The sequence below is a fragment of the Coregonus lavaretus genome, assembly GCF_964263955.1.
Source record: "Coregonus lavaretus genome assembly, chromosome: 5".
Classification (NCBI taxonomy): domain Eukaryota; kingdom Metazoa; phylum Chordata; class Actinopteri; order Salmoniformes; family Salmonidae; genus Coregonus; species Coregonus lavaretus.
In genome coordinates, this window is record NC_139992.1 from 52,768,911 (window position 1) to 52,796,175 (window position 27,265).

The window sequence follows — 27,265 nt, forward strand, 5'->3', positions numbered from 1 at the left end:
TCACAATTCCTGACATTTAATCATAGTAGAAATTCCCTGTCTTAGGCCAGTTAGGATCACCACTTTATTTTAAGAATGTAAAATGTCAGAATAATAGTAGAGAGAATGATTTATTTAAGCTTTTATCACTTTAATCACATTCCCAGTGGGTCAGAAGTGTACATACACTCAATTAGTATTTGGTAGCATTGCCTTTAAATTGTTTAACTTAGGTCAAACGTTTCGGGTAGCCTTCCACAAGCTTCCCACAATAACTTGGGTGAATTTTGGCCCATTCCTCCTGACAGAGCTGGTGTAACTGAGTCAGGTTTGTAGGCCTCCTTGCTCGTACACACTTTTTCAGTTCTGCCCACAAATGTTCTATAGGATTGAGGTCAGGGCTTTGTGATGGCCACTCCAATACCTTGACATTGTTGTCCTTAAGCCATTTTGCCACAACTTTGGAAGTATGCTTGGGGTCATTGTCCATTTGCATACCGCCCCAACAGATCCACAGATGATGCAATCTCTATTGCACTCCACACTGCCCTTTCCCACCTGGACAAGAGGAACACCTACGTGAGAATGCTATTCATTGACTACAGCTCAGCATTCAACACCATAGTGCCCTCAAAGCTCATCACTAAGCTAAGGATCCTGGGACTAAACACCTCCCTCTGCAACTGGATCCTGGACTTCCTGACGGGCCGCCCCCAGGTGGTAAGGGTAGGTAACAACACATCTGCCACACTGATCCTCAACACGGGGCCCCCTCAGGGGTGCGTGCTCAGTCCCCTCCTGTACTCCCTGTTCACCCATGACTGCATGACCAGGCACGACTCCAACACCATCATTAAGTTTGCCGACGAAACAACAGTGGTAGGCCTGATCACCGACAACGATGAGACAGCCTATAGGGAGGAGGTCAGAGACCTGGCCGTGTGGTGCCAGGATAACAACCTCTCCCTCAACGTGATCAAGACAAAGGAGATGATTGTGGACTACAGGAAAAAAAAGAGGACTGAGCACGCCCCCATTCTCATCGACGGGGCTGTAGTGGAACAGGTTGAGAGCTTCAAGTTCCTTGGTGTCCACATCACCAACGAACTATCATGGTCCAAACACACCAAGACAGTCGTGAATAGGGCACGACAAAGCCTATTCCCCCTCAGGAGACTGAAAAGATTTGGCATGGGTCCTCAGATCCTCAAAAAATGCTACAGCTGCGCCATCGAGAGCATCCTGACTGGTTGCATCACCGCCTGGTATGGCAACTGCTTGGCCTCCGACCGCAATGCACTCTAGAGGGTAGTGCGTACGACCCAGTACATCACTGGGGCCAAGCTTCCTGCCATCCAGGACCTCTATACCAGGCAGTGTCAGAGGAAGGCCCTCAAAATTGTCAAAGACTCCAGCCACCCTAGTCATAGACTTTTCTCTCTGCTACCGCACGGCAAGCGGTACCGGAGTGTCAAGTCTAGGTCCAAAAGACTTCTCAACAGCTTCTACCCCCAAGCCATAAGACTCCTGAACAGCTAATCATGGCTACCCGGACTATTTCCACTGCCCCCCCACCCCATTTTTTTACGCTGCTGCTACTCTGTTAATTATTTATGCATAGTCACTTTAACTCTACCCACATGTACATTTTACTTCAACTACCTCAACTAGCCGGTGCCCCCGCACATTGACTCTGCACCGGTACCCCCCTGTATATATAGCCTCCCTACTGTTATTTTATTTTAGTTCTGCTTTTTTTCTCAACACTTTTTTGTTGTTGTTTTATTTTACTTTTTTATTAAAAATAAATGCACTGTTGGTTAAGGGCTGTAAGTAAGCATTTCACTGTAATGTCTGCACCTGTTGTATTCGGCGCATGTGGCCAATAAAATTTGATTTGATTTGATTTGATGGTCATTATGGCCAAACAGTTCAATTTTTGTTTCATCAGACCAGAGGACATTTCTCCAAAAACGATGATCTTTGTCCCCATGTGCAGTTGCAAACCGTAGTCTGGCTTTTTTATGCCGGTTTTGGAGCAGTGGCTTCTTCCTTGCTGAGCGGCCTTTCAGGTTATGTCGATATAGGTATTGTTTTACTGTGGATATAGATACCTTTTTACCTGTTTCCTCCAGCATCTTCAGGTCCTTTGCTGTTGTTCTGGGATTGATTTGCACTTTTCGCACCAAAGTATGTTCATCTCTAGGAGACAGAACGCAACTCCTTCCTGAGCGGTATGACGGCTGCGTGGTCCCATGGTGTTTATACTTGTGTACTATTGTTTGTACAGATGAACGTGGTACCTTCAGGCTTTTGGAAATTGCTCCCAAGGATGAACCAGACTTGTGGAGGTCTACAATTTTTTTTCTGAGGTCTTGGCTGATTTATTTTGATTTTCTTATGATGTCAAGCAAAGAGGCACTGAGTTTGAAGGTAGGCCTTGAAATACATTCACAGGTACACCTCCAATTGACTCAAATTATGTCAATTAACCTATCAGAAGCTTCTAAAGCATGACATCATTTTCTGGAATTTTCCAAGCTGTTTAAAGGCACAGTCAACTTAGTGTATGTAAACTTCTGACCCACTGGAATTGTGATACAGTGAATTATAAGTGAAATAATCTGTCTGTAAACAATTGTTGGAAAAATTACTTGTGTCATGCACAAAGTAGATGTCCTTACCGACTTGCCAAAACTATAGTTTGTTAACAAGACATTTGTGGAGTGGTTGAAAAACGAGTTTTAATGACTCCAACCTAAGTGTATGGAAACTTCCGACTTCAACTGTAGCTAGTTATGTTTGATCTGACTCAGTACATTTATTAGCTAGCTCCCATTAGCATTAGCGATTAGCATTAGCGATTACAAAAAAATGACAAACTAGCTGTTTGCAGATGTAAGAAACACAAACGAATAGTGTAATTATAGAACTCTAGTGGATTTATATTAAGAATCAAAGTGAAAACAGCATCGTTGTCATCAACATTGTTGCATATGCTGCATTGACCATGCAGAGACTGAACGCAAATGTCCGTGGTCAGAGGAATAACAAATGCACTCCTTGAGTGACTGGGGGCGGGGCTAGGTCTGTGTGGAAAGTCTGTGTTGCAATGTTTGCATAAGAAAGAACCTGGGTCACTGCAGACCCAGGTTCTATCCCAGTTTGTGTCGCAGCCGCTGCGACCGGGAGACCCATGAGGCGGTGCACAATTGTCCCAGTGTCGTCTGGGTTAGGGGAGGGTTTGGGCGGCCGGGCTGTCCTTGTCCCATCGTGCTCTAGCGACTGCTGTGGCGCATGCACGCTGACTTCGGTCGCCAGTTGTACGGTGTCTCCTCCGACACATTGGTGCGGCTGGCTTCCGGGTTAAGCGAGCAGTGTGTCAAGAAGCAGCGCTGCTTGGCAGGGTCGTGTTTCAGAGGATGCATGGCTCTTGACCTTTCGCCTCTCCCAAGTCCGTACGGGAGTTGCAGCGATGGGACAAGACTGTAACTACCAATTGGATATCATGAAATTTTGGGGTAAAAAGTACACACACAAAAAAGGTGATTTTATTTTTTGATGACTATGTGCAAATCCAATCAGTTTTCCACTTTGATTCAACGTCATCACATATTCTTTATTTTTTTCTACTGACGTGGCAACAACGTTGATTCAACCAGTTTTTGCCCAGTGGGTTGTGATGATTATAGTATGTTATGTGAGTCCAGAATTTGGTGACTCTTTTCTCAATTTGGAAGGGGGAAAATCACAAGTTCTGCCCTACAGGCTAGGTTTGGGGCATTTCTGTGCATACCTAGAATATATATATATATATTTCAATTCCAGATATTAGGTGGGGTTTTTATCCCATTATGTACATTTTCAATTGTAAGATATAAAAATGTCAGTGCCATATAGAATGATTGGAGTTATGACAAATTCAAATTGGTGGGTTAAATTTATTCTGGGTCTTTATAATGGCAAAATATGCTCTGTGTGCTTTATCTGTTTGAGACTTTATGGCCATGTCAAACCGGCCAGATGAATTTATAGTCCAAGGTAAGCTGCGGGATGATGTTTGGGGTGGGGGTGCTGCGATCTTTCAGGGGGTGCTGCAGCACCCTCATCACCCCTACTTCCCGCAGCTATGAAGGTAAGTATAGCTGGTGGTGTGTTTTAAGGTTTTTTTCTCCTCTCTCTCTCTCTCTCTCTCTCTCTCTCTCTCTCTCTCTCTCTCTCTCTCTCTCTCTCTCTCTCTCTCTCTCTCTCTCTCTCTCTCTCTCTCTCTCTCTCTCTCTCTCTCTCTCTCTCTCTCTCTCTCTCTCTCTCTCTCATATATTATGGAATACAAACATCACCACAGAATGAGACTGACACATCCAACCAAATAATTTTAGAGAATTGTTTGCACTGTATTTGTACTGTAATTTTTACTGCAAATGTCAGAGAGCAGTAGTCAATTTTAAATGCTATAACAATATAAACCATTGTTATTTAATAGTGCATATTGTTTTATTGAATGGACTGTTAGTAGCCTGTGCTATTTCAACATATTACTTACAGTATAGTAAGCTCAACATACACACCAACGTATGCCATTATATTAACATGCAAATAGTTAATATCATATAGGTTATTATTCATCCAGCTAGGCGGTTGGTGTGTCTGTACTGAAGAGAAATCTCAAGATCAGTGTATCATATCTGTTCTGAGCAGAATGAACATTGCTGCCTTGTGTCTCCTCTGACAGCCCCTCAGACACTTAAAGATTTATGAATATTTCCTCCATGTAGCCTGTCCATCTGCGTGACACTGTCTACCCGTGGCCTTGAGAATATGTTTCAATCTATTAAGGCAAACCAATGGAGTCATTACATTAAATAGGTGAGGGGAGAGGGAGAACGGGATAAAGAGAGGTAGAGCGAGAGAGAGACCGAAGGGGGGAAGGGGGTGAGAAAGAGAGAGGGGAGAAGTGAGGAGAGAGGGAGGGAGAGAAAGAGGGAGGGATGGAGTGACACACTGAATTGGTTATTAATGGAAAAGTGCAGCCCATAGGGCAGTTGGAATTTAATGATATCCTACGAGAAAATATGAGGGTGTCACTTTCCCAAAAGTCATGGTAAATGTCAACGTTTTAAGGTCCCCGACGCTAATTTTATGCCAGTAATGTTTGGAGGAGAGCGTTTAGGAAACACGGCCCACTGGCCACACTGATTATTCCGCTCACCTTAAATCTCTCTCTCTCTCTCAAATGGGTTTGTGCTGCAAGCGATTTCATCTCTAAGTGAAGGGAACATTAGGAAAGTGGAGGAGAGAGAGAGGGGGAGACAGAGAGAGAGGGGAAGAGGACAGAGTGGGAGAGAGAGGAAAATAGCGAGAGACAGAGAGGGGGAGAGGGGGAAAGGGAGAGAGCAGGAGGGAAATGGTGAGACAGAGGGTAAGATGGAGAGTAGAAAGATAGAGGGAGGAGATAGAAAGAGAGAGAGAACACAGGGCTTGATTTCCCTGCTGTGATAAGAGATTGGAAGCCAAATGTTACCTGTAAAATCCGGCCCAAAGCATCTGGGGGACTTTGTCCCCCAGCAGAGATGGAGCAAATGCTCGTTTTCCTCCTCCTCCTCCTCTCTCTCTGCAATGAAAATGAAATTTGTTTAAATGTGAGGAGAGCCCATTAGTGTGTGTGTGTGTGTGCGTGCGCAGTACAGCATGTCGTTGTTTGTGTGTATACATGTGTGTGTGTCTGTGTGCCTGTGTAGTGTGTACCCAGATGCAGAGTTGATATCCTGTGCTTGTAGGGTATATATTTCAACCCAACCTGGACATATGCACAACATATGCAGGTGTTAGTCATAGTAAAGGAATATCTCCTGTATGGATGTGCACGTTTCCACAATATGTTCTCTCTATGTATCTACATACCTGCGTTAGGGGGAATCCGAAATCATCCTATGGATACACTGTTTGTAAATGATGAAAGCCTACATTAGGTGTTTGTTTCATTTTACTACAATGGTTAAATGTCACTATTTTATGGACTACAAGCTGGCGAGTTCTATTGTGTTCTGTGTCCTGATTGACCATATTAGACTGGGGGGGAAAATATTATACCATAGCTATCCCTAGTGGGGCAGAGGGTTAATGATTTGACTGCAGAGCTGAAGATTGCAGGTTCAATACCACATTTTTTTAACCATGCTTCTTTTGAAATAAATTGAAATTGAGGCTCAGATATAATCTACTAAAATAGAGGATGTGTCACGATCGTCGTATTGAACAGACCAAGGCGCAGCGTGATGAACGAACATGTTTAACTTTATTATCTTTAGTGATAATAGAACACAATCAACAAAACAAGAAACGACTCGTGAAGTCCACGGTAACAATGACCGAACACGGAACAAGAACCCACAAACACAAAGGGAAAATAGACAGTATAAATATGGCTCCCAATCAGAGACAACCAACGACAGCTGACACTCGTTGCCTCTGATTGGGAGTCACTCTAGCCAACATAGAAATAAACACAACAGAATTACCAACATAGAAATAAACACATAGAATGAACACACCCTGGCTCAACATATAGAGTCCCAGAGCCAGGGTGTGACAGTACCCCCCCCTAAAGGCGCGGACTGCGACCGCGCCTCAACCTGAACAAAACAGGGTAGGGCTGGGCGGGCATACCTCCTCGGCGGCGGTTCTGGCTCCGGCCTTGACCACCACCCTCCAATAAACCCCCCATAGCGCCCCTGGTCCAGTCTGGCCCCGCCGGCTGGAGCTGAACTGGACTTAGCAGGAGCGGTTAGCTTCAGCTCCATAGTGGAGCAGTTGACCGGTACCTTACCAGGCACCGGTGACCCAGGCACGGGTTGTGCTGGACTGACGACGCGCACCCCTGGCTTGGTGCGTGGAGGAGGAACGGGCCTTACCAGGCTGACGACGCGCACCCCTGGCTTGGTGCGTGGAGGAGGAACGGGCCTTACCAGGCTGACGACTCGCACCCCTGGCTTAGTGCGTGGAGGAGGAACGGGCCTTACCAGGCTGACGACTCGCACCCCTGGCTTAGTGCGTGGAGGAGGAACGGGCCTTACCAGGCTGACGACTCACACCCCTGGCTTGGTGCGTGGAGGAGGGACGGGCCTTACCAGGCTGACGTCTCGCACCCCTGGCTTAGTGCGAGTGGCAGGAACAGGCCGGACCGGGCTGGCGACGCGCACCGTAGACTTGGTGCGAGTGGCAGGAACAGGCCGGGCCGGGCTGGCGACGCGCACCGTATACTTGGTGCGAGTGGCAGGAACAGGCCGGGCCGGGCTGGCGACGCGCACCGTATACTTGGTGCGAGTGGCAGGAACAGGCCGGGCCGGGCTGGCGACGCGCACCGTAGACTTGGTGCGAGTGGCAGGAACAGGCCGGGCCGGGCTGGCGACGCGCACCGTAGACTTGGTGCGTGGAGCAGGGACAGGCCGGACTGGGCTGGCGACGCACACCGTAGGCTTGGTGCGTGGAGCAGGGACAGGCCGGACCGGGCTGGCGACGCACACCGTAGGCTTGGTGCGTAGAGCAGGGACAGGCCGGACCGGGCTGGCGACGCACACCGTAGGCTTGGTGCGTGGAGCAGGGACAGGCCGGACTGGGCTGGCGACGCACACCGTAGGCTTGGTGCGTGGAGCAGGGACAGGCCGAACCGGGCTGTGGAGACGGATAGGAGACCTGGAGTGAAGAGCGGCCACAACCCGTCCTGGCTGAATGCCTACCCTCACACACTCTGTGTGAGGCATCCGCACAGGACGTACAGGGCGGTGTATCCGTAACCTGGTGGCCTTCTGAATCCGCCCCTTTTCTGCCTCCGTCAGCCCCGTCGTCCATGCCGTGTGCCCCCCCCCTAAACATTTTCTGGCGTTGCCTCTCGCCTGTCCGACGTTGACCCGTTTGGCGCCGCTGCTCCTCTCTACGGCGCGCCTCCACCGTCTCTTCTCCCGGCGCTTCCTCCCATGTCCAGCCCAAGAGCTGCCCCTGGACACGCTGCTTGGTCGTTGCATGGTGGGTTCTTCTGTCACGATCGTCGTATTGAACAGACCAAGGCGCAGCGTGATGAACGAACATGTTTAACTTTATTATCTTTAGTGATAATAGAAGACAATCAACAAAACAAGAAACGACTCGTGAAGTCCACGGTAACAATGACCGAACACGGAACAAGAACCCACAAACACAAAGGGAAAATAGACAGTATAAATATGGCTCCCAATCAGAGACAACCAACGACAGCTGGCACTCGTTGCCTCTGATTGGGAGTCACTCTAGCCAACATAGAAATAAACACAACAGAATTACCAACATAGAAATAAACACATAGAATGAACACACCCTGGCTCAACATATAGAGTCCCAGAGCCAGGGTGTGACAGGATGTCTTTATTTGGTCCAGATTTATAAATCCAGTCAGAAATGCAGAATTTTGACGAACTGTAAAATAAAATAACATTCTGTAAAAATTGACTGTTCAAATATAAACGCACCCAATATAATTCTGACTTTGAGATGCTTGATATGTTCCCCCCTGTCTTATTTTGTGATGGTGAATAACCCAGTTACCAGTATTTCCCTGTTAGTTATGTCTAAGAAGGCTAAAAAGGAAACATGGAATTCCTGATTGACCATTCTGCTATAGCTATATATGGAAAAATAAGATGTAAGAGAGCTTCCCTGGTGGCTCAGAGGATAAAAGACCTGGCTTGGGAACCTAATATTGCAGGTTCAAACCCCACAGATTGTTAACATGTGAAAGCCACACCCGTTGCTGACAGGTGTATAAAATCGAGCACATAGCCATGCAATCTACACAGACAAACATTGGCAGTAGAATGGCCCGTACTTTAGAATTCAGTGACTTTCAACGTGGCACCGTCATGGCCAAGCAGCGGACACAAGCCTAAGATCAATGAATGAGTCATACTTCGCCATCTGGCAGTCCGATGGATGAATCTGGGTTTGGCGGATGCCAGGAGAACGCTACCTGTCCTAATGCATAGTGCCAACTGTAAAGTTTGGTGGAGGAGGAATAATGGTCTGGGGCTGTTTTTCTTGGTTCGGGCTAGGCCCCTTAGTTCCAGTAAAGGGAAATCTTAACGCTACAGCATAAAATGACATTCTAGACAATTCTGTGCTTCCAACTTTGTGGCAACTTTGTGGTTTGGGGAAGGCCCTTTCCTGTTTCAGCATGACAATTCCCCCATGCACAAAATGAGGTCCATACAGAAATGGTTTGTCGAGATCAGTGTGGAAGAACTTGACTGGCCTCCACAGAGCCCTGACCTCAACCCCATCGAACACCTCTAGGATGAATTGGAATGCTGACTGCGAGCCAGGCCTAATCACCCAACATCAGTGCCCGACCTCACTAATGCCATTGTGGCTTAATGGAAGCATGGCCATGCAGCAATGTTCCAACATTTAGTGGAAAGCCTTCCCAGAAGAGTTGAGGCTGTTATAGCAGCAAAGGAGGGGATCAACTCCATATTAATGCCCATGATTTTGGAATGAGATGTTTGACGAGAATACTTTTGGTCATGTAGTAAATCTAACTCAGCTAATAACTTAACCAACTCGCCCCAACTTTAAACACACTGAAGACTCTACTCTCTTCAATATTATTCTAACAAATACCCCTCATAAGTTTACAGCCAATGGGATATTTGCCAATGAGTTCTGTGACCATTGTCCTGTTGCCTGCATAAGAGATGTTAAGCTACCTAAATATTTCTCATACATTATTACAAAGATACATTTTTTGAATGTTAATGAAAAAAATGTTTTGTCTGAGCTGAGGTTGAGTGACTGGTGGGTTGTGTCAACTATCACTGACTCGACTCAGGCCCTTAATTGTTTTATTTCCCTGTTTAACTCTGTTGCAGATAAACATGTGCCACACAAAATTCTAAGGGTGAAAGAAAGATCTAATAATTGGTTCACGCATGAGTTTGTGAAATGACAGGAAATACATTTAGCTTGGACTAAGGCTAGACTGACTGATTCTACGTCTGATTGGCAGTCCTTCAGACATTTGAGAAATAGTTAGAAAAGCAAAATCAACATATTTCTTGAATTGTGTATCGCAGAGGGGTGGTAATCCAGCTTACTTCTGGAAAGTGGTCAAATCTTTTAAACAAAACTCCACCCCCTCATTGCCTCAGCAGGTTCTGACAGCCTCTGGTCCCATACTAGACAAAATTGAAATGTGTTGTGCTTTTGATGACCATTTTTGCTTCCGTTTGAAAGGATAGGGAGCCCTCTAGTCACCTCAGAACAGATTGTAGAGAATGTTGAACTAATAGATTTAGAGACTTTATTATTTTAATTTCAACTATTTGATGTCTATGATGTACTAAGTGTTTTGCTGAAGATTTATGTTAATAAATCCATAGGGGTTGATTCACTTAATCCCTGCTTACTGTGGCACTCTGCCCGACTTATTGCAGAACCGTCGACCTACAGTTGAAGTCGGAAGTTTTCAGTTCTGCCCACACATTTTCTATAGGATTGACGTCAGGGCTTTGTGATGGCCACTCCAATATCTTGACTTTGTTGTCCTTAAGCCATTTTGCCACAACTTTGGAAGTATGCTTGGGGTCATTATCCATTTGGAAGACCCATTTGCGACCAAGCTTTAACTTCCTGACTGATGTCTTGAGATGTTGCTTCAATATATCCACAGAATTTCCCTTCCTCATGATGCCATCTATTTTGTGAAGTGCACCAGTCCCTCCTGCGGCAAAGCACCCCCACAGCATGATGCTGCCACCCCCGTGCTTCACGTTTGGGATGGTGTTCTTCGGCTTGCATGCAACCCCCTTTTTCCTCCAAACATAACGATGGTCATTATGGCCAAACAGTTCTATTTTTCTTTCATCAGACCAGAGGATATTTCTCCAAAAAGTATGATCTTTGTCCCCATGTGCATTTGCAAACTGTAGTCTGGCTTTTTGATGGTGGTTTTGGAGCAGTGGCTTCTTCCTTGCTGAGCGGCCTTTCAGCTTATGTCGATATAGGACTCGTTTTACTGTGGATATAGATACTTTTGTACTTGTTTCCTCCAGCATCTTCACAAGGTCCTTTGCTGTTGTTCTGGGATTGATTTGCACTTTTCGCACCAAAGTACGTTCATCTCTAGGAGACAGAACGCGTCTCCTTCCTGAGCGGTATGACAGCTGCGTGGTCCCATGGTGTTTATAATTGTGTACTATTGTTTGTACAGATGAACGTGGTACCTTCAGGCATTTGGAAATTGCTCCCAAGGATGAACCAGACTCCAGGTCTACAATTTTGTTTCTGAGGTCTTGGCTGATTTCTTTTGATTTTCCCATGATGTCAAGCAAAGAGGCACTGAGTTTGAAGGTAGGCCTTGAACTACATCCACAGGTACACCCCCAATTGTCTCAAATGATGTCAATTAGCCTATCAGAAGCTTATAAAGCCATGAAGTTGGAAGTTTACATACACCTTAGCCAAATACATTTAAACTCAGTTTTTCACAATTCCTGACATTATATTCTAGTAAAAATCCCCTGTTTTAGGTCAGTTAGGATCACCACTTTATTTTAAGAATGTAAGGCACTGAGTTTGAAGGTAGGCCTTGAACTACATCCACAGGTACACCTCCAATTGACTCAAATTATGTAAATTAGCCTATCAGAAGCTTCTAAAGCCATGACATCATTTTCTGGAATTTTCCAAGCTGTTTAAAGGCACAGTCAACTTAGTGTATGTAAACTTCTGACACACTGGAATTGTGATACGGTGAATTATAAGTGAAATAATCTGTCTGTAAACAATTTTTGGAGAAATTACTTGTGTCATGCACAAAGTAGATGTCCTAACCGACTTGCCAAAACTATAGTTTGTTAACAAGAAGTTTGTGAAGTGGTTGAAAAACAAGTTTTAATGATTCCAACCTAAGGGTATGTAAACTTCCGACTTCAACTGTATATATTTAATTTGTCAATTGCTTCTGGTGTTATCCCTAAGATCTGGAAAGCGGCACGTGTCCTTCCCTACATAAAGGATGAGATCCTTCTGACTTAGATAACTACCGTCCAATCTCCAAATAGCTTGCCTTTCCAGAGTTTTAGAATCCATGGCCAACTGTCAGCTAAGAACTTTTTTAACTTCTCACTCTATTCTTAATGTGCACCCATCCGGTTTTAGACCTGCACCGTTTCAGCTGCTACACTTCTTTTAGATGATGTGTTAAATTGCTTAGATCATAAAAATCATAGTGCTGCCTTACTTATAGACCTTTCCCAGGCCTTGGACACTGTTGACCATCGCAGTCTCATTCAAAGGCTGACTGAAATAGGCCTGGATCAGGCTTCTTGCAAGTGGTTTGAGAATTATCTGTCAGACAGGACACAATGTGTGATTTATGATGGTGGGTAAGTCTAGGTTCCTGGATAGTATGAAAGGTGTACCACAGGGGTCGGTATTGGGACCTGTTCTCTTTACTATTTATATAATTGATATAGGTCTATCTGTTAAAACTTGTAATATTCAGACGATACTGTTGTGTATGCCGATACTGTTATGTATGCCACTGCCCCAACTGTAGACCAGGCGTAGTTAGAGCTTCAATCTGACTGTGTTGCCCTAGTTGGTTTAACATTTGTACTTAATGTGGGAAAGACTAAATATATGTTGTTCTCTAATTCTTGCAAAAATGTTTCAGATGGACTATGTATTTATTAATTGAATGGTTCTCCCATCGATCGGGTTCCCGCCTATAAATATATGGGCTTTTAGATTGACAAGGATTTAACATTTAAATAACATATTGATGAGCTAAGATTTAAAGTGGGCTTGTTTTTTAGAAATAGATCTTGTACAGTCAACTTTCCTGGCAGTTCTTGACTGTAGTGACACAATTTACCAGAATGCAGCAGCCACTACTCTTAAACCTTTGGATGCCATATACCATAGCGCCCTTCGCTTCATCACAGGTGACAGTTTACTGCATCCTGTATCAAAAGGTTGGCTGATCCACATTAAAGTTCCGTAGATCACTTCCCTATTCCATTTTTGTTTACAAAGCTCTTCTACACAAGCTTCCAAATTCAACTTTGTTGTTGAAGTATAAAAACTTGAGTTACCAAACTCGTTCACAGGGTTGGTTAACTCTTGAGGTTCCTCGGGTCTCCACCAAATTAGGTAAATCCGCTTTTAATTGTAATGCTGGAACAATTTGCAGAACTCATTACAATTACATGATCTGGTGCCGCTCGGGCAGTTTAGGGTGTTAATTGAGGAGCTAGTAGCTGAGGACTGTAACTGTTTTTCATACAATTTGTGTTTTGTATTGATTGCTGTTTTGTTTTACATTGTATTGGTTCTTTTATTGTTGTGATCAGGGCACCCTTGGGAATGAGACCATGATCTCAATGGGTTTTCCCTGAATAAATAACAATTATTAAAAAATGAAGTGTAAAATATATGGTTGTGTTTGTATGATTAAATGCTGTTTAATTGTCCTATGAAATTAAAGTGATGTGTCTCTATATCACCTACAATACAGTCCTCAAATGTGAATTGCCATTAAATCTGGTGAGAAACATAACGGAGATGTATTCCAATCTGCTTTCTTGTGCTTTAAGGAGCTACAAATGTGCATGCTGAGAATGTTGTGGTAATAATTAGGTAAAACGTAAATGTTCTTGAAATGATCTGAGGACCTCCAAGAGAAGGTAAAATGTTTATTGCGTGAACATCAATGGAATATTATGTTAAACCTAAAACAAATACGCTATGAATGTCATAAAAATTGACTTATTTGGGAATTGGGGAACATTGTGCAACCTATGTGAATATCACAAGAATATTCTTACAACATCCAAGACAACTCCCATAACTTAATTAAATGTTCTGGGAACCTTTAAATAACTTAGACCAGGTGTTCTGTCAACATTCTTACAACATTAAGATAGTGTCCTGTGCAACCTCACTTTAACATTGTATGAATTTCATCACAACTGAGCATAGTTTGTGTTTTGGGAACCTATCTCTTGTAATGGACCCACACTGTTCCCACAACCTAATTAAATGTTATGGGAACCTTTAAAGAACTCAGAAAGGCTGTTCTGTCAACATTCTTGCAACATCACAGGAATGTTTTGTACACCCTGATAATAACATTATCTGAATGTCAGCACAACTGGACAGTTTTAGTGTTTTGGGAACCTTATCTCTTGTTATATCCCAACAATGTTCCCACAACCTAAAAAAAAAAACATTCTGGAAACATTTAAAGAACAGACAAAATGTGTTCTAGGAACGTTCTTGTAACATTAGGTGAATGTTTTTTGTATCCTAAAATAAATATTGTAAATCATCTGCACGACTGGACAGTTTTTGTGTTTGGGAACATTTGTCGCACAAATATGGGAACTTTCACGTAACCAATTTTGGTTTGCTGGGATATAACTAATATGTCAGCTTAGGTGACATATACTGTAACAATACTGAACAAAAATCTAAACGCAACATGCAACATTTCAATGATTTTACTGAGTTACGGTTCATATAAGGAAATCAGTAAATTGTTCATAAATTAATTAGGCCCTAATCTATGGATTTCACATGACTGGGCAGGGGCGCAGCCATGGGTGGGCCTGAGATAGGCCCACCCAGTAGGGAGCCAGGCCCAGCCAATCAGAATGAGGGCTTTATTACAGACAGAAATACTCAGTTTCATCAGCTCTCGGTGTGGTTGTTCTCAGGCGATCCCGCAGGTGAAGAAGCCGGATGTGGAGGTCCTGGGCTGGCGTGGTTACACGTGGTCTGCAGTTGTGAGGCCGGTTGGACGTACTGCCAAATTCTCTAAACAACGTTGTAGGCAGCTTATGATAGAGAAATGAACATTCAATTATCTGGCAACAGCTCTAGTGGACATTCCTGCAGTCAGCATGCCAATTGCACGCGTCCTCAAAATTTGAAACATATGTGGCATTGTGTTGTGTGATAAAACTGCACATTTTAGAATTGCCTTTTATTGACCCCAGCACAAGGTCCACTTGTGTAATGATCATGCTGTTTAATCAGCTTCTTGATATGCCACACCTGTCAGGTGGATGGACTATCTTGGCAAAGGAGAAACGCTCACTAACAGGGATGTAAACAAATGTGGGCACAAAATTATGAGAAATACGCTTTTTGTGGGTATAGAACATTTCTTGGATATTTCATGTCAGCTCATAAAACATTGGACCAACACTTTACATGTTGCGTTTATATTTCTGTTCAGTAAACAACAGTTAAATATCACTATTTTGACATACAATGCGACCATGTTACTTATTTTAAATGTGTCTTTATTTCCTTCGACATTGTACAGTTGTTTCGCAAGCTAATGGTCCATAGGGTTTATTTGACAAGGTGAAGTAAAAAACAATCTAATAACTACCGCTACAGTCGTGCGGTAGGATTGTCTTCTATTAGCGGGCTAAGAGGTCACAGCCACTCCATTTGAAGGAGGACAACTTCCTCCCTCCTCAACCACTCTACTGGCAGGTCAAATAAAATGTAATTGTGCCTGGCAGAAAGCACGCCGTCCTGCTTTGTGTCGGCCCCACTGACAACCTCCAGGTTTTAGTGCTCTGTTATCCTGTTGAGAGGAACACACCATTTGCAAGGACACAAGCTTCACCTGTCAATATATCACACTGACTGCCCTGGCCCCAGCTAAATGCACAGGCTGCAGAGAGAGACTGTATTTTTCTCTATCTCAATTTTCTCTCTCTCTTGCGCTCTCGCCTTCTGTCTCAGTCTCGTGCTCTTCTCTTGTCTGGGTCTGTCTCTCTTTATCTCTCTCCCGCTATCTTCCCACTGGGCACAGATGTCAGTTCAACGTCTAGTTTTGATTTACATTTGGTTGAATTGTCAACTAACGTGAATTCAATGTGAAATCAACAAAACATTTCACCATGTCATTGGATTTCGGTTAAAAGTTGGGTGAAAAAAATACTATATTCCCTTACGTTGATGGCTTTTTGCAAATCCAATCAGTTTTCCACGTTGAATAAACGTCATCACATTGAATTATTTTGTTGAAATTACGTGGAAACAATGTTGATTCTGTCAGTTTTTGCCTAGTGGGTTTGTTCTTTCTCTCCTACTCTCTCTTTCTCTCTGCTGGCTTCTCACTCTTTCACATACAGTGAGGGAAAAAAGTATTTGATCTCTGCTGATTTTGTACATTTGCCCACTGAGAAAGAAATGATCATTCTATAACTTTAATGGAAGGTTTATTTAAACAGTGAGAGACAAAATAACAACCAAAAAATCCAGAAAAACCCAAGTCATAAATGTTATAAATTGATTTGCATTTTAATGAGGGAAATAAGTATTTGACCCCCTCTCAATCAGAAAGATTTCTGGCTCCCAGGTGTCTTTTATACAGGTAACGAGCTGAGATTAGGAGCACACTCTTAAAGGGAGTGCTCCTAATCTCAGTTTGTTACCTGTATAAAAGACACCTGTCCACAGAAGCAATCAATCAATCAGATTCCAAACTCTCCACCATGGCCAAGACCAAAGAGTTCTCCAAGGATGTCAGGGACAAGATTGTAGACCTACACAAGGCTGAAATGGGCTACAAGACCATCGCCAAGCAGTTTGGTGAGAAGGTGACAACAGTTTGTGCGATTATTCGCAAATGGAAGAAACACAAAAGAACTGTCAATCTCCCTCGGCCTGGGGCTCCATGCAATGATCATGAGAACGGTGAGCAATCAGCCCAGAACTACACGGGAGGATCTTGTCAATTATCTCAAGTCAGCTGGGACCATAGTCACCAAGAAAACAATTGGTAACACACTACGCCGTGAAGGACTGAAATCCTGCAGCGCCTGCAAGGTCCCCCTGCTCAAGAAAGCACATATACATGCCCATCTGAAGTTTGCCAATGAACATCTGAATGATTCAGAGGAGAATTGGGTGAAAGTGTTGTGGTCAGATGAGACCAAAATGGAGCTCTTTGGCATCATCTCAACTCGCCGTGTTTGGAGGAATGCTGCCTATGACCCCAAGAACACCATCCCCACTGTCAAACATGGAGGTGGAAACATGCTTTGGGGGTGTTTTTCTGCTAAGGGGACAGGACAACTTCACCGCATCAAAGGGACGATGGACGGGGCCATGTACCATCAAATCTTGGGTGAGAACCTCCTTCCTTCAGCCAGGGCATTGAAAATGGGTCGTGGATGGGTATTCCAGCATGACAATGACCCAAAACACACGGCCAAGGCAACAAAGGAGTGGCTCAAGAAGAAGCACATTAAGGTCCTGTAGTGGCCTAGCCAGTCTCCAGACCTTAATCCCATAGAAAATCTGTGTAGGGAGCTGAAGGTTCGAGTTGCCAAACGTCAGCCTCGAAACCTTAATGACATGGAGAAGATCTGCAAAGAGGAGTGGGAAAAATTCCCTCCTGAGATGTGTGCAAACCTGGTGGCCAACTACAAGAAATGTCTGACCTCTGTGATTGCCAACAAGGGTTTTGCCACCAAGTACTAAGTCATGTTTTGCAGAGGGGTCAAATACTTATTTCCCTCATTAAAATGCAAATCAATCTATAACATTATTGACATGTGTTTTTCTGGATTTTGTTGTTGTTATTCTGTCTCTCACTGTTCAAATAAACCTACCATTAAAATGATAGATTGATCATTTCTTTGTCAGTGGGCAAACGTACAAAATCAGCAGGGGATCAAATACTTTTTTCCCTCACTGTAACCCTAATCTATCCTTTTATCTGCAGTATCTTATACTTCCATCTGTCTCCCTCTCTCTCTCTCACTCTTCATTTGTCTTTCTCTCCTCTTCTCTTTCCCTCCCTCCGCGTGAGGACTCAGATGAATGCTCCCGATGGAGCTCCGGATTCAAACACAGAAACCAGAAAACATATGGCACATTTTCAAACTCCCAAGGTCAATTACAGCTATTTATCTAGAGATTGTGGCTACATTTCCCAAGGTTTCCTGTTGATTTACTGCAGATTGCCAATACATGTCTGTCATATTTAAATCTGAGGCAATATTTTGTTGCATCCTCCTCTCGCTTTCCCTTTGCAGCGACTCTCCATCAAACATTTCAAAGACTTATCTCCGATTATCATGCAGCTCATCTTTTTCTCCCTCCTCAGCATCGCTTGGTCCGAGTGCCTCTCCTCGCACAACACAAATCTAATAACATGTAAATTGGAGATAAGCCAAGATTCCTCAGAGTGATCTTCTTTTTTTTTTTACATCCGTAGTTAGTCAAGTAAATTCCATGGCCTCCTGTTTTAGAGGAACCACAGCACATTGTGGAGTGAGAAAATTAACTGTATAAGTCATTCATCATTGCTATCCCACTGTCAAGGACTCCCACCTGCTATTGAGGGCTGAAGGGAGGAGAAGAGGAAGAGAGGGAAAGGGCCGTTCTTTTGAACAATTATTTTAAAATCTTGTATTTCATTGTATTTAGGCCTACTGCATCCCCATTTTTCATTTTTGACTCCTATTATCCAGCCAAAACAGTTGTGGCATGAAATGTTATTTGTGCCATGGCAGACCTGAGAGAGGGGGGTTTGTTCCATAAGTATTTCACAGCGGAGGCCCTTTACCACACTTTTACCGTAGAGAGTAGCCTACGTATGGCACAAGAGGCTGTAACAGCTGCTGCTGGCAGTGCTCGCTGGAGGAGACGTACAGTGACTTACGAAAGTATTCACCCCCCTTGGAATCTTTCCTATTTTGTTACCTTAAAACCTGGAATTAAAATTGATTTTTTGGGGGTTGGTATCATTTGATTTACACAACATGCCTACCACTTTGAAGATGCAAAATATTTTCTTTTGTGAAACAAACAAGAAATAAGACAAAAAAACAGAAAACTTGAGTGTGCATAACTATTCACCCCCCCCCCCCCCCAAAGTCTATACTTTGTAGAGCCACCTTTTGCAGCAATTACAGCTGCAAGTCTCTTGGGGTATGTCTCTATAAGCTTGGCACATCTAGCCACTGGGATTTTTGCCCATTCTTCAAGGCAAAACTGCTCCAGCTCCTTCAAGTTGGATGGGTTCCGCTGGTGTACAGCAATATTGAAGTCATACCACAGATTCTCAATTGGATTGAGGTCTGGGCTTTGATTAGGCCATTCCAAGACATTTAAATGTTTCCCCTTAAACCACTCAAGTGTTGCTTTAGCAGTATGCTTAGGGTCATTGTCCTGCTGGATGGTGAACCTCCGTCCCAGTCTCAAATCTCTGGAAGACTGAAACAGGTTTCCCAAAAGAATTTCCCGGTATTTAGCGCCATCCATCCTTCCTTCAATTCTGACCAGTTTCCCAGTCCCTGCCGATGAAAAACATCCCCACAGCATGATGCTGCCACCACCATGCTTCACTGTGGGGATGGTGTTCTCGGGGTGATGAGAGGTGTTGGGTTTGCACCAGACATAGCGTTTTCCTTGATGGCCAAAAAGCTCAGTTTTAGTCTCATCTGACCAGAGTACCTTCTTCCATATGTTTGGGGAGTCTCCCACATGGCTTTTGGCGAACACCAAACGTGTTTGCTTATTTTTTTCTTTAAGCAATGGATTTTTTCTGGCCACTCTTCCGTAAAGCCCAGCTCTGTGGAGTGTACGGCTTAAAGTGGTCCTATGGACAGATACTCCAATCTCCGCTGTGGAGCTTTGCAGCTCCTTCAGGGTTATCTTTGGTCTCTTTGTTGCTTGTCTGATTAATGCCCTCCTTGCCTGGTCCGTGAGTTTTGGTGGGCGGCCCTCTCTTGGCAGGTTTGTTGTGGTGCCATATTCTTTCCATTTTTTAATAATGGATTTAATGGTGTCCGTGGGATGTTCAAAGTTTCTGATATTTTTTTATAACCCAACCCTGTTCTGTACTTCTCCACAACTTTGTCCCTGACCTGTTTGGAGAGCTCCTTGGTCTTCATGGTGCCGCTTGCTTGGTGGTGCCCGTTGCTTAGGGGTGTTGCAGACTCTGGGGCCTTTCAGAACAGGTGTATATATACGGACATCATGTGACAGATCATGTGACACTTAGATTGCACACAGGTGGACTTAATTTATATATGTGACTTCTGAAGGTAATTGGTTGCACCAGATCTTATTTAAGGGCTTCATAGCAAAGGGGGTGAATACATATGCACACACCACTTTTCCGTTATTTATTTTTTAGAATTTTTGGAAACAAGTTATTTTTTTCATTTCACTTCACCAATTTGGACAAATTTGTGTATGTCCATTACATGAAATCCAAATAAAAAATCAATTTAAATTACAGGTTGTAATGCAACAAAATAGGAAAAACACCAAGGGGGAGGAATACATTTGCAAGGCACTGTATCACCTGGAAACGCGGCACTTCATGCAAACACATGCCAGCAGGATAGGAGAGCCAGAGGAGAGGAGAATAGAGGAGAGGGGTGGTAGGGGAGAGGAGAAGAAAAGAGGAGAAGGTGGGAGGAGAGGAAAGGAGGAGATTGGAGGAGAGGAGATGAAGAGAAGGGAGTTGAGGAGAGACCTGGTGAAAGCCTGAAGACGAAACAACTGATCTGGAGTTTCACTGCAATAAACACGGTGTTGAACAAACAGTGATTAATGAATATTGTTTGATTTAGCTGTTTGCTTCCATGTGCTCTTGTCAACCTACCTGTATTTGCGCACACACCTCTTTTGTTGAAAATTACATGTACTCTGACAAGCGGTGCTGCTCATCTCTGTAGTTGTGAGTCTATGTGGAACAAAACACAAAGCTGTTTGCTTTTCCCGTGCCTCGTGACAGGTTGTTTCCTCTGCAACAAAGTCATCAAATATTCTCTGTGATCTGCTGGCGTGTTGCAGAAGGGGAGGCCTGCTGAGTGCAAAGCCGGAGTTTGTTAAAGCATTGATTTATGATGAATGCCAACACTAAATAAGGGACAAAGTGCCTACAGGACAAATCAATTACAAAGCTACAACATCAAGCCTTCTATCAAATCAAAGTTTATTAGTCGCATACACAGATTTGCAGATGTTATCGCAGGTGCAGCAAAATACTTGTGTTTCTAGCTCCAACAGTGCAGTAATACTTAACAATAAACATTTGTTTAACAATACACACATAATCCTGAAAAAAAAGAACAAAAATAATAAATAATATCAGAACGAGCAATGGCAGAGACCAGAATATATATATATATATATATATATATATATATATATAATGGTGTGTAAAGACAGGATGAACAGTATATGAATAGAAAATATATGTACAGCAGTAGTTATATAGGATGAGCCATGACTAGAATAGAGTATATCCATGTAGTGTGGGTAAAACAGTATGTAAACATTGTTAAAGTGACCAGTGTTCAATGACTATGTACATAAAGCAGAAGTCTCTATGGTGCAGGGTAGAGTACTGGCTGGTAGCCAGCAAGAACAGTGACTAAGGCTAGTGGTGACTGTTTAACAGTCTGATGGCCTGGAGATAGAAGCTGTTTCTCAGTCTCTCTGTCCCAGCTTTGATGCACCTGTACTGTCTCCACCTTCTAAATGGTAGCGGGGTGAATAGGCCGTGGCTCGTGTAGCTGAGGTCCTTGATGATCTTCTTGGCCTTCCTGTGACACCGGGTGCTGTAGATGTCCTGGAGGGCAGGCAGTGTGCCCCCGGTGATGCGTTGGGCTGACTGCACCACCCTCTGGAGAGCCTTGCGGTTGTAGACGGTGCAATTGCCGTACCAGGCGGTTATACAGCCTGACTGGATGCTCTCAATGGTGCATCTGTAGTTCTTGAGGGTCTTAGGGGCCAAGCGACATTTCTTACGCCTCCTGTTGCGCCTTCTTCACCACGCTGTCTTTGTGAAGGGACCATTTCAGGTTGTCAGTGATGTGCACGCTGAGGAACCTGAAGCTTTTGACCCTCTCCACTGCGGCCCCTTCAATGTGGATGGGGGGCGTGCTCTCTCTGCTGTCTCCTTTTGTCCGCAATCAGCTCCTTTGTTTTGTTGATGTTGAGGGAGAGGTTATTTTACTGGCACCACTCCGCCAGGACTCTCACCTCCTTCCTGTAGGCTGTCTCAACGTTGTTGGTAATCAACCCTACCATTGTTGTGTCGTCAGCAAACTTGATGATTGAATTGGAGACGTGCCTGGCCACGCATTCATGGGTGAACAGGGAGTACAGGAGGGGGCTGAGCACGCACCCCTGTGGGGCCCCCGTGTTGAGAATCAGCGTGGCGGAGGTGTTGTTGCCGACCTTCACCACTTGGGGTCGGCCCATCCAGGACCCAGTTGCACAGGGAGGGGTTCTGACCCAGGGCCCTGTGCTTAGTGATGAGCTTGGAGGGCACTATGGTGAGATCTACTAGCGTTGGTAGCAGTTATGCAGATTTTATTGGACAGAGATATTTGCAGTAGTCATCAGAGGGGGTCTATGTAAAGTGTAATGTAATGAATGCAAATGGCAGATGTTGTACATGTATATGAACAAATCAGAGGCCGAGTATTTGAAATGAGATAGTAGTTATTCGTAACATTTCAGTGTAACAGTAAAAATAAAATAAACAGTGTATTTCTTGCTTCAAATGAGTTGCTCGCTGTAGCTCTTGTTAGAGAGGATGTAATTTTATCATATGCTCACTCATCCCACAATAAAGCAGTAAAAACATGAACAACAACAAATTACCACAGAAGTGACTTCTTAAAAGTAGGCGGTTCATTCTTTTTTCATGAATTCAAATTAGAAACTAATTTGAATCCATTAGGCATCCATCCATTCTAATTAATCAACAGGAGTGAAAATATAAAACAAGAGAGGAGGAAAAAAAGAGCAGAAAGGTTGTTGACGCCCTCCACGCACCAAGAGTGGATATTCCACTCTCTTTTTGCCTCTCCCAAAAAAAGTATACATATTTTTTTCCTCTAAATTTCAAACTCTATACTGTGTTTCCTAGCACTCTTACACTCCACTGCCTGCTGGTGAGCCCATGTTTCCAGGGCATTTGCAGATGCTCTAAATCATCTCCAATGTTTTTGCTCAATCTGCTCTGAGGATGTGTGAAATAAATACTTTAAACTAATTAATGGCCGACCAGCTGTTCCTACCACTTGGCTGGCGTTAGTGAATATTGATGGTAGGAGAGAGGGGAGGGAGGGAGGGAGAGAGAGCATGTGAGAAGGGAAAGAGAGAGGAGAGAGACTGTGAGGAAGGAGCTCATCTGTTTTTGTGCCGCATTCACTCTGCCACATAAACATGTATGTATAGTGGATGAGATGGGAGAGAAGGGACCTGCACAGAGCACAGTCAGGGTGCAGTGTTAGAAGAATAAAAGTGGACTTGATCAAAATGGAGTAAGCAGGGATAACTGATGGCACATAATATATACTTTTGAGAAGTGTGTGTAGTTGTTTTCCTACCTTATCAGGACCCTAATGTCCTAACAATTCACCTATCCTGAAAAGATAGGAAAACAATAACTTTTTTGAAAAGTCAGGACTTTTTTTATGTCCTGAATTTTTTCAAATGCTATTTTAAGGATTAGGTTTAGGGTTTTGGGGTTGAGGTTAGGGTTAAGGTTAGGTTTAGGGTTAGGGTGTTTGGGGTTAGGTTAGGTGTAGGGTTAGGTTTAGGGTTAGGGAAAATAGGATTTGTAATGGTCAAACATTTTCACTCCCCAAAAAGTCCTGACATTTTACAAAAATAAAGCTGTGTGTGTGTGTGTGTGTGCACATGTACAAGCGTGTGTGTGTGTGTGTGGTGTAAGTGGTTGACTTACAGTAAGGCTCTTCAGACAAACATAAACATAAAGTGGTACCTCTTCCTGACAGTGTAATGTCTCTCTCTCTCTTTCTTTATCTAGCTGTCTCTCTCGCTCTCAATTCAATTTAATTACATTCAGAAGTCTTTATTGGCATGGAAGTGTTAAACACATACATTACCAAAGCAAACATATAGAAACATATCAAAGATGACACAGATAGATATTTTGCACGTACACACGCATACACACACCACTCTCTCTCTCTCTCTCTCTCTGGTGTTATGGATAGTGTGTACAGCAGATGGCAGGGCCCTGCCTGGCCCTCTATTGGTGATAAATGGTTGATGATGTCATCCTATAGGTTTGACAGGCACCCGTATGTGCATACACAAAGGAAGCTGAACCAGCCGAGGTAATAGAGCTCTGTAGGCCTGCTTCTTCTTATTCGTGAATGCACATGATTAACTCCCTTCAATGGGAAAAGTGGAATTTATGTCCTGGATGGATGAAGGTTAACCCTTTGGTTAGACCCTGAGAGACAGTGTAGGGTAGTCAATGCGGACTGGAGTGAATCTCAATAGTCTTTATGTGATTCCTTGTGACCTCTCGCCTCATTCTCGAAAAACATTGGATGAGAAGAAACCTTGAATCTTCTCATCCAATGCGATTTGAGAAGGAGGCACGGATTATTTAAGAAATACTTTTCAGATTCAGCCCTGGACTGGATTTTCTATCAGAGAGGACCTGAGAGCTCTGATTGACTGAATCATAGAGTTCAGTACCTATACAAGTACTATTGTCAACCAATAAGTGTCAAGCTACTGTTTGGATGCACAGTAGGCTACTCAAACATATTATTTGAAATGCCTCACAGCAGAAAAAAAGTATATAAACCACTATGTAAGGTACTGTGTTTTCTTTCACAGCTGTCAGTAAAGAATCATGTCCTTACTTCTTCTGTATTCCAGATGACATTCCAATGTGCACCCCGACGGCGAGAGACAGCTACGAGAGGCTGTCATTGGCTGGACAAGGTCTACAACCTGGCTTCCCTTCCCCATTCCTGTTCCCAGACGGCCTGTCATCTATTGAGAATCTCCTCACTAACATACAGGTACAGTAGGTCTGACCAATCTAGGTGCTCCTCACTAACATACACTTACAGTACCAGTCTAAAGTTTGGACACACATACTATTTCCTATATTGTAGAATAATAGTGAAGACATCAAAACTATGAAATAACACATATGGAATCATGTAGTAACCAAAAAAGTGTTAAACAAATCAAAATATATTTTATATTTGAGATTCTTCAAAGTAGCCACCCTTTGCCTTGATGACAGCTTTGCACACTCTTGGCATTCTCTCAACCAGCTTGTATAGTATTGCTAAGGAAACCTTCAGTTAGTATAGCCGTTTGTCTTAAGTACCATTTAGGCTGCAACTGTAAAGACCACAGTCTGTATTCACAAAGCATCTCAGGATGGGAGTTCTGATCTAGGATCAGGGCACCGAGTTCCATATAATCTTATTCATTGTGATCTAAACTGTAAAACTGATCCTAGGTCAGCGATCATGCTCTGAGAAACGTTATGTATAGGTACCCTGCATTCAAAGAGATTAATGTCTTGCCGTTCAATACTGGACAAAAATGTAAACGCAACATGTAAAGTGTTGGTCCCATGTTTCATGAGCTGAAATAAAATATCGCAGAAATGTTCCATATGCACAAATAGCTTATTTATCTAACATCCCTGTTAGTGAGCGTTTCTCCTTTGCCAAGATAATCTATCCACCTAACAGGTGTCGCATATCAAGAAGTTGATTAAACAGCACAATCATTACACAGGTGCAGCTTGTGCTGGGGACAATAAAGGCCACTCTAAAATGTGCAGTTTTGTCACACAACACAATGCCCGTTTTTAGGGAGCAGGAAATTGACATGCTGATTGCAGGAATGTCCACCAGAGCTGTTGCCAGAGAATTTAATGTGTATTTCTCTACGTCGTTTTATAGAATTTGTCAGTACGTCCAATCGGCCTCACAACCGCAGACCACGTGTAACCACGCCAGCCCAGGACCTCCACATCCGGCTTCTTCACCTGCGGGATTGTCTGAGACCAGCCACCCGGACAGCTGATGAAATTGTGCACAACTGAAGAATTTCTGCACAAACTGTCAGAAACTGTCTCAGGGAAGCTCATCAGCGTGCTCGTCGTCCTCACCAGGGTTTTGACCTGACTGCAGTTCAGTGTCGTAACTGACTTCAGTGGGCAAATGCTCACCTTCGATGGTCACTGGCACGCTGGAGAAATGTGCTCTTCACGGATGAATCCCGGTTTCAACTGTACCGGGCAGATGGCAGACAGCATGAATGGCGTCGTGTGTGCGAGCAGCTTGCTGATGTCAACATTGTGAACAGAGTGCCCCATGGTGGCAGTGAGTTTATGATATGGGCAGGCATAAGCTACGGACAACGAACACAATTGCATTTTATCAGTGGCTATTTCAATGCACAGAGATACTGTGACGAGATCCTGTCGTGCCATTCAGCTGAAAATGTCCCAGTTCTTCCATGGCCTGCATACTCACAAGACATGTCACCCATTGAGCCTGTTTGGGATGCTCTGGATCGACAGCGTGTTCCAGTTCCCACCAATATCCAGCCATTGAAGAGGAGTGGGACAAGTTTCCACAGGCCACAATCAACAGCCCGATCAAATATATGCAAAGGAGATGTGTCGTGCTGCATGAGACAAATGGTGGTCACACCAGATACTGACTGGTTTTCTTATCCACGCCCCTACCTTTAAATAAAAGTATGTGTGACCAATAGATGCATATCTGTATTCCCAGTCATGTGAAATCCATAGATTAGGGCCTAATGAATTGATTTCAATTGACTGATTTCCTTATATGAACTGTAACTTAGTAAAATCTTTGAAATTGTTGTGTGTTGCGTTCATATTTTTGTTCAGTGTATATCAGAGTGTAATGATGTGGATACAGCACTCCCCTGCTCACCGCTCCGATACTCCGATACCACGGACATCCACAGTTATCCCTTTGGTCTGCACCACACCACACACATCTCCGACACAAACACACAACTCCAACACTAAAATAAGTCATCTCTGACAATTATCTCGGCGTTTAATATTTATATACAAATCAACAAAATGAAACCAAGCAGATAATTGAGATAAAGCAACTATGTCTAAATTGGGGTCACGGGAACCAACAATTAGTAAGCTATAGCCCACTGCATTTGGTGTAATTACATATAGATGGGGAGTAATTGTTGTGGAATCGGACAATGCACAGAATGGAGACTATAATATTAAGTAGTCGAACAGTAGGAGTAGCATGGCTGTAAAAGCCTGAGAGAGATGTTTGTATCTCAGTTGTCATCATTCATAGATAGTTAGTCTCGGAAATCCCAGACCTAGACCTAGGGCAACAGCCAAAGGCAAAAAGGATTATACAGTGCATTCGGAAAGTATTCAGACCCCTTTACTTTT

The 27,265-nt window shown here is 43.6% G+C and overlaps 1 protein-coding gene across 1 annotated transcript in view; it reads left to right on the plus strand.

Moving 5' to 3' along the window:
• Positions 1 to 27,265, plus strand: part of LOC311129787 (dachshund homolog 1-like) — a gene marked incomplete at both ends in the record, with an annotated part of 351,947 nt that overhangs the window by 288,264 nt on the left and 36,418 nt on the right. Inside the window, one exon of the mRNA XM_084162228.1 lies at positions 24,712 to 24,857. Coding sequence (XP_084018354.1) covers positions 24,712 to 24,857 — 146 coding nt within the window. The remainder of the gene's footprint in view (positions 1 to 24,711; positions 24,858 to 27,265) is intronic.